Below are 8862 nucleotides of genomic sequence, written 5' to 3' on the forward strand. Positions count from 1 at the left end.
GTGTAAATAATAATGACTTCATACCTTTTAGGGTACGTTCACATTTGCGTTGTTGTGTGTTGCGTCGGTGACGCAACGCACAACGCATGCAAAACTCATGCAAAAACGCATGGTTTTGTGACGCATGCGTCCATTTTTGGCTTGCTTTTGGACGCAAAAAAAACGCAACTTGCTGCGTCCTCTGCGCCCTGACGCTTGCGCCAAAAAAACGCATGCGTCACAAAACGCAAGACAACACATGTCCATGCGCCCCCCATGTTAAATATAGGGGCGCATGGCGCATGCGTCACCGCAACTGCGCCCGCCACAAAGCTAATGTGAACGTAGCCTTAGTGCACATTGTTGTTTTTGACCCCTTTTTCTTGGCACATAACGCTTGCTTTTACTCTGTTTTTTGGGGTACGTAGAAGTGACCATTCCCTCATTGCAGTGTTGCAAACTGTATTGTTGTCTTCATCTCAACCTGCCCACTATACTTCCTAAGTCTCTCACTAATGTCCATTACACTTTCACAACAGCACAATACTGCAGGTAAAATGTCCTGTCCAATGTAAAGGGTTATTTCCATCTTCATAGACAGATATTGTTAAATTTAGCTTGCAAGTTTTCAGCTTACTGTATATTAAAATTGTCAGCCGTGTTTTGTTTACAGTTCATTGCCTTGGAGTCCGACCACCGTTGCTAGATACAGTAGCAGATTATGCACTGTTTTACAAGCTTTGTTCTGTCAAGCTTGTAAGCACTGTTTTATAACTGGCTGGGATAGCTGGAGAACGCTATTAGCTCCTAAACCCGACCAGCTTCGGCCTAGTGCTTACAGGTTAGACACACCAGTGGTCGGTCTCCTAGGAAACAAGCAGTAAACAAAAGAAAATTGTTAATATCTCAAGAACTGGTGCAAATTTTAATAGGAAGTAAATCGAAATAAAAATGCTTGGTTTTACAATCATTACAATACAATATCCTTCTATGAAATGGAAAAAAAACTTTTTAATGCACACTGGGCTGGAGCTGCTGCTTCCTATGCTCAGGTTCAAAGCTACATAACGTCGCCCAGTCCCATGATCGCTACTTGATTGATGACATTATGTACACTGAGGCAGTGCTATCTCCTCGGAAATAAACATTAACAATGTACAATATGTGATGCCACGGATCCTGAGAAAAAAACAGAAGAATGACAGCTGCAGAAAAGGGGCCTCCTAAATGTTGGTAGATTTGGGAGTGTCTCCTTTAAAGGTGGTGCAGCACTCAGGGCACCTTATGTAGGGTACCTGTTATTGCTGGGTCCTTTCTTTACTAGCCACTTGCAGATGGCTCCTCTTTTTGATGAAAAATATATCAGGAGGGATTTATTTAAGGTCACGACCACACTTGGGTACCGCTCTTATTAGGGATGACAGGGATTTCAGTTGACCCTAATAGACAACTATCCCTATAGTTGTACCTATGTTGCTCCGTCCATCAAGACATGACTTCATTGAGCATGAGTGAGATCTAACCATTACTACTTGAGCATGGCTATGATTGGGCACATTTTGGCAAGTTCATTTTGTTGCCCATATATATATATATATATATATATATTTGAGTGTTTAATGTCTCCCCTTCAGGGGCGGATTATAAGAGGGTCAATCTGGGCAGTAGCCCAGGGCCCAGTGGTGTGGGGGGGCCCTGGGCTACCGCACAGATTGGCCGCTGCCGCCGCCATTAGGCATTATTACTACTGCAGAGTCCAGACAGTCAGTGTGCACCGGCCGCCCCTGTGAGAATGGTGGCGTTAGTCCCCATACATTTGTGAGGCTTCTCAAGCAATGTATTATGGGCTAATCTGCCTTTACATTTTAGATTATTAATTAAACTGACCACCTGGTATCAGACCCTGGTTATTCCTGGACCCTGTAGGTTGACTATCCTTTCCCCATGCTCACTCCTCCAGCTAGCAGCTACTCCATATATGCAACTGAGAGGGCCCTTTGTAAGTCCAGATCCCTTTATATGGGTTGAGGTGTTGCAGTTGGAGTTCCTCTGGTATCTACTAGATGTAGTAGCTAGTGCCAAGTTTGTACATGGTATGCCTATGAGTAAATACATTATTCTCCAAAATGCGTAAGGATTTTTCCCATGTCCTGAAATTTTTGTTTTATTTTATGTACTTTGAATTAAGTCTGAATAAAATTGTATTATTTTTTATTATTTTTTCAGTGCTGGAACAACCTTCTTACTTGACTATTGTCTATTTGTGGATACCGGCCCAGAAGATACGCGGATCATTTATCTCTGAACTAAAACATCCTCCACAGGCTGCGGCATGGTGGTGACCATCCTTTTTTTAAATTTTTGTCCAAGGAAGGCTTTTCTGAGCTGACGCCTCAGATAAAGTATGCATGTGGTCTCGGTGAAGTTAACAATGGCCTACTTGAGGTTGGAGTCTATTTGCTGATAACACTATTATGTTCTAGAACGTTCTCGTTTCAGCGAGTAAGCTTCTGTGCCATACATGAGATTGTATGAGTTTTCTTCACTTTGGTTTGACCAATGAAAAGTCAAATCTTCTGTTTAACCAATTTGGTCACCGACTGTTTTTCATGAGAGCCTTTCACAGCATTTTATATGCCTAACCTCATGATGAAGTGACTGAAGATCTCAATAAAACATAGTTATTGTTTTTTTATATTTCATCTCGGTTGCAGAGCTATTACCTTGTAATCTTGGTATACTAATTTCCACTATAACTAAGGGGGGTGTTAGCACAGATTTTTCTCGGGAGTGTACTTTTTGATGCCTCCTACTTATGATTGGGCCAATGTCAGGCAGCAAAAAAAAAGTATGACGTCCCCAGAAAATGTTAGAACCAGCTTTTTTCAATTTGATATAATAAGACTCATAGCTAACCAGGCGGCACAGATCTCAGAGAGCAGAGCTGTGTGTCATTACAAACACCGCTCTGGATCTATCACAGGCTTTGGGGAATAATGCCCTTGGACCTTGGATAGATACAGAGCGCTTTATGTGACAAGCACTGATTGCACAGTTCAGCTTATAAACAATGGGTACAACACAGAATTTATTAATATAGTAGACCTGTGTACAAAGAACCTACACATTAATCAGCCATAGAATTAAAACCACCATCGCGGTGCCTGATTACACGTACATCTGTGCTAGTTAGAGCTTCACCCTCCTAATAGCAGTTCAGATTTTCTTTGCTATGTTCTTTCAAAAGGGTTAAACAGTCCTGTTTGTCTCCTAGACCTCTCTGCAATGAGTTGTCTCAGCTGTTCTGAGTTCATCACTTCCCTCTGGTTTAAATACTCTCCTCTAAGCTTTAGTTGTTGCCAGTGATAGATTGCAACTACCTGGTTTGGAGCTGGAGGAGTGAGCTGAGAAATGAGCAGGCGTTTGGAGTTGTTTCAGGAGACATCGGTTTGTGTGTGTGTCTCTCAGTCTCTATTCTCATTTGGTTTGCCTCATTCTCTTCTTCCCTATTTCCCACTCGATTGTTTGAGAGTGTTTTTGTATAATTGCGGTTTTCTTTTATCCCTGTCCGTTTCCCCTCTGTGTCTTTACGTTAGAGCAGGACTGGCATTCCTGCTATTCTACTCACATGTCAGGGTGGTACTTAGGGTATGATTGAGATAGGAACGTGATCACAGGGGTGAAAGAACCCATCTAGGGATGCTAGGGGGCTCAGAATGATGTAGGGCAAGTATCAGGGGTGCCACATTTTATCCATTTCTAGTGGTAGAGCTTCCTCCACCTTTTGCCTTGCTTTGAGTAGAAGCATGACAGGTATTTTGCAACAAATAAAAGAGGTTTTTCAAGATCATAATATTGATTTCCCATCATTAGGAGAGACCATCAATGTCAGGTCACTGTGGGTCCGACTCTCTGCATCCCTGACAATCAGTTGTTTGATGTGGCCTCTGCACTCGCATGTGCACTTTACACTATACTTTGCCTACCTGCGCATCATCTTCTTACTGTAATAGCGCATGTAATGGGTATTGCACCATTATGAGACTGATGCAAAATCTGATACTACTAAGTAGATAGCGTGCAGGGACACTGAGCAGAATACACACAGAAGAGGCAACTGCCCCTTTAAATAGCTAATCAAAGGGGCACAAATACCGTGATCCCAGACAACTCCTTTAAATTCATGGAGTGCAGCGTCCAAGGATCGGGCTTGTTTTTCCAGTACATCCAATGTCATACTGATAAGTAATTTAGATTATGAGCCCCAACGGGGAACTGAAAATAAGCGTAGTAAATGGACAGGGTTCAGCATAGTCACTGGCAAGGTAGATTTCTGTTGGATCGGACATATAAAAGCTAGGAAGCTAGGCTTGGCTTCCAATACATCTTGGGCACCCCATGACCCAGTTCACCCATTGCCGTTCCTTGGTCCACGTTTGTTGGGTACTTATGATTGCCAGATACTAAGAACACCCCATAAAAGCTGCCATTGTGGAAATGCTCTAACCAAGTCATCTATCTCAAGAACTGATCGTTTACCTACTGCCTAATCCCAACCTTCGCGAGTCGTCATTGAGATGAGATAATCAATGAGTCAGTGGTTTTGGTGCTCATCAGTGGCCATGTATTTATTATATATAGATCATTTATTTTACAAATATTTAATGTTTGCAATGAAAAGCTGTCATTATTGACACTATGTAACAGTAAATAATCATTCCGGACGATAATCCCCATGTGACAGATGAAGGGTAACGTGGATACGTTACGGCCTCTGTGACACAATACACGCATACAGTCCCGGCTGCAGGTAACATGACACATTTATAACAAGCGAGGAACATCTGCTGCCGACAGCTTCACCTGTTGCTTCCCGGATACTGCTCAGCGCCTGCATTACACCCAGCGCCCGTCCAACCTGCCTGCAATATGCCGCAGAGCCGTGTGCATGTCACATCCTGATTAACCCCATGATAAACGCTACGCTAGGCTTAAAGAGGAAAGTCAGTAAAAAAAAAACAACAAAGAAGCATTGACCTGATGAATTCTGAAAATGTTAAGTGGCGCCATACCGACGCCATTACCAGTAACCACATAAAGGATGAAGGTCCCTAATGATGGAGCAAATATGTGTCCCCATTTATTAGAATTATACTATACTGGTGTTAGGGTACGTATCCACGTTCAGGATGGCCGGCGGTTTTGATGGAGCGGCAAACTCGCTCCGTCCCAAAGCTCCGCCCCCTTCTGGAGACGCGATGATGCTGGATGTGTTCATTGCACACATCCGGGATCATCGCTCCCCACCATAGGGCCCTGTGTTATACCTTGCAGCGGTGCAGCGTCGCCGCAAGGTAAACGGACATGCTGCGATCTAAAAAGACGCGCCGCATGTCCGGAATCGCAGGGCCGTCGGGTGCGTGTTACCACGCATAGTGGAGACGGGATTTCATAAAATCTCCTCCACTATGCTGTAACATCTGGACGCTGCGTGTTTGATGCTGCGTCTCTATGCAACGTCAAACACGCAGTGTTTCCTGAACGTGGACACATACCCTAACAGGGGGCAGAGCGCTGGTCGGACTGAACCAAGTTCATAGCAACGCATCACCCACACATTGGCATACGGTCACCATCATTATGCCACGCCTGCCAGATTTCTTTGTGGTGGGAAGTTCCAATAGGGTCGGACTTTATGTGATGTCTGCAAGGACGGTACAACTTTCTGCATCACTGAGAAGTAACCCATGCTGTCTGTCAACTAATCTATCTATCTATCTATCTATCTATCTATCTATCTATCTATCTATCTATTATCTATTATCTATCTATACATCTATCTACAGTATCTATCTATCTATCTATCTGTATTTAGTTCATATTTATATATATATATACAAATGAAAAATAAACATAGATAGCATAAGTGACTTCTGTTTTTACTCAGTTTGTTTATATATGTATAAACAAATAAAGATACATAAATAAATATATAGATAGATAATAGAGAGATAGATAAACAAAATTATTATTATTATAGATAGATGATATATATATATGATAGATAGATAATAGATAGATAGATGACAGATAGATAGATAGATAATAGATAGATAGATAAATAGATAGATAGACAGATGATAGATAGATAGATAGATAGATAGATAGATAGATGACAGATAGATAGATAATAGATAGATAGATAAACAGATAGATAAATAGATAGATAGACAGATGATAGATAGATAGATAGATAGATAAATAGATAAATAGATAGATAAATAGATAGATAAATAGATAGATAGATAGATGACAGATAGACAGATAATAGATAGATAGATAAATAGATAGATAGATAGATGACAGATAGATAGATAGATGACAGATAATAGATAGATAATAAATAGATAGATAAATAGATAGATAGATAGATAGATAGATAGATAGATAGATGACAGATAGATAGATAGATAATAGATAGATAGATAGATAAATAGATAGATAAATAGATGACAGATAGATAGATGACAGATAATAGATAGATAATAGATAGATAGATAAATAGATAGATAAATAGATGACAGATAGATAGAGAGATGACAGATAATAGATAGATAATAGATAGATAGATAAATAGATAGATAAATAGATGACAGATAGATAGATAATAGATAGATAGATGATAGATGACAGATAGATAGATAGATGACAGATAATAGATAGATAATAGATAGATAGATAGATAAATAGATAGATAGATAATAGATAGATAATAGATGATAGATAGATGATAGATAGCATAAAGTAGGAGTAACCTATGCTATCTGTCTTTATTTTTGTATTTATTTATATATATATAATTAGGTTGACATAACTGTGAGTCTAGCCCTGCTTTATTGGAAGGCATAGTTAGTATAATATCAATAACACATGACATGTATTAATGTAATATAGAAATGAGAATATTCACTTTTCCATATTCCTTCCTCTAGAAGAACTTTTCTATATATGTATATACTCATACTCTCCATACATATATATATGCAGCCTTTACCCACTGACTTCTTCATTGGCTGAAGTTCTTCCCACAACTTGATGTTGAGGCTCAGTAAGTGCATGCCACCTACCTGTATGTATGCCATCTTCCCTCACAGTGCCACCAGGTGCCCGGGGTGCTGTCTGCGCATGGCCTCCTCCTCCTCCTCCTCCTCTTTCTTCTTCTTCTTTCCCCTCAATTAAAGCAAAAAACAAGAGACCCAGACGTGACTTGTTTAGCTGATGATCAGATTCCTGGATGGCTCTTCTTCATGGTGACACTTCCCCATCAGCAGACAGGAGGCTACTCCTACTTGTTGCTTGCATGACACATCAGGTGCCCCCTTTGCTTTATTTGGGGGCCATTTTCAGTGACAGAGCCTGCTTCAGGGAAAGGCTCCCTCCTCCTGCCACTTACACACTGTGTCGCTTTGATTATTAGTGTCCTCTTTGCTGCTTTCCCTTTTTTGTGTTGAATAGTGCCTATATTTCCAGCATAGACTCACTGGCGCCACCTTGTGGCCACCAGCAGTATTTTTTTGTCTTCTTTTACCTAATAAGAGCCCTAAGGCAATGTATAAATGAGCATTGATGTAATTGTTCTCTTGTGCTTCCAGCATCAGAGTGTGGCTCTGCTTGGTAATACAATTTGCCTTAGATTAAAACTTTTATTTCCGTGCTATTAATTCAGTTTCCTTCTGAGATGTTGGTGTAAAATAACAAATTTGCAGTGGAGGAATCAGTGCCCTCTAATTAAACGTGAACGGCCCTCCCTTAGTTTAAACCAGAAAATATATATATATATATATATATATTTGTGCCATTTGAAAATATAAACTGCGTGCTGTCCCTTTAAATGTTTCATGCAAGCAGTCTTTTATTCTATAGGGCACTCCCAGTCAGTCCAGGTAAAGGAAGAAACCAATAATTTCATTGTAAAGTTCCATAAAGAGGGGTAATAGAAAAACTAAGCATGAGTCAGGTGGATTAGACCAAACAGTGCAAAGACTGGCTGTCTAGCGCCACCTTGTGGTCAAGAAAACTAATATTTTGACCTTTTATTCTAAACTAGATGGCAGCCCGATTCTAAAGAATCGGGTGTCTAGAATCCATATATACTTTATTTATTCAAATGTAAGAATAATACAATTAATAAATAATAGTAAGAAAGAACAAAAATAATAGGCAGTATATGGAGAAAACACCAAACAAAAGTTCAAAATTGGTGTGAAAATGTCACTGAACCACTTCACAACTAAATATATATAGTTTTGGTAAATGGTATTATCATTTTTTTGACGAAATTCGGCAGGAGCTTGAAGAGCAACGTCACTGGGCCCGCCTCCACGCAGTAGAAACTTGCTGTGAGGTAAAAATTCAAAAATCACACCAAAATGGCGGGCAGAGTGTGTCACAGTACGGCACGTTTCTGATTGGTCGCTCGCAGCAGGCGGCAACCAATCAGACACTGGACACTGTTGACGTCACTTATCTCCGGACATTAGCTCCGGACATTAGCTCCGGACATTAGCTCCGGACATTATCTCCGCACATTAGCTCCGGACATTAGCTCCGGACATTAGCTCCGGACAAAGCCACGGAAGTTGGCACAAATTGCAGGAAGTTGTATTCTAGGCAATTAATCTCCGGACATTAGCTCCGGACATTAGCTCCGGACATTAGCTCCGGACAAAGCCACGGAAGTTGGCACAAATTGCAGGAAGTAGTATTCTAGGCAATTATATATTAGATACTATTCTAAAATTCAAAATATTGTTAACATTTTCCAAAACAACACTTTTAGTTCGCTTTTTTACTAGTTTGGTTTCCCAAGTCATTTGTTTGAAC

At 40.4% G+C, this 8862-nt stretch overlaps 1 protein-coding gene across 4 annotated transcripts in view; it reads right to left on the reverse strand.

The window, feature by feature from the left end:
* SYT17 (synaptotagmin 17) overlaps positions 1-7466 on the reverse strand; it is a 79047-nt gene extending 71581 nt beyond the window's left edge. The window contains exon 1 of one of the 4 annotated variants that reach the window (XM_069734123.1): positions 7107-7390. In XM_069734123.1, coding sequence (XP_069590224.1) covers positions 7107-7121 — 15 coding nt within the window. In that variant the 5' untranslated portion in view covers positions 7122-7390. Of the gene's footprint in view, positions 1-7106 lie in introns of all 4 variants that reach the window. The other 3 variants (XM_069734124.1, XM_069734125.1, XM_069734126.1) reach the window with 3 other exon arrangements.
* Positions 7467-8862: the final 1396 nt, after the last annotated feature.

The sequence above is a fragment of the Ranitomeya imitator genome, chromosome 7 (genome assembly GCF_032444005.1).
Source record: "Ranitomeya imitator isolate aRanImi1 chromosome 7, aRanImi1.pri, whole genome shotgun sequence".
Taxonomy (NCBI): domain Eukaryota; kingdom Metazoa; phylum Chordata; class Amphibia; order Anura; family Dendrobatidae; genus Ranitomeya; species Ranitomeya imitator.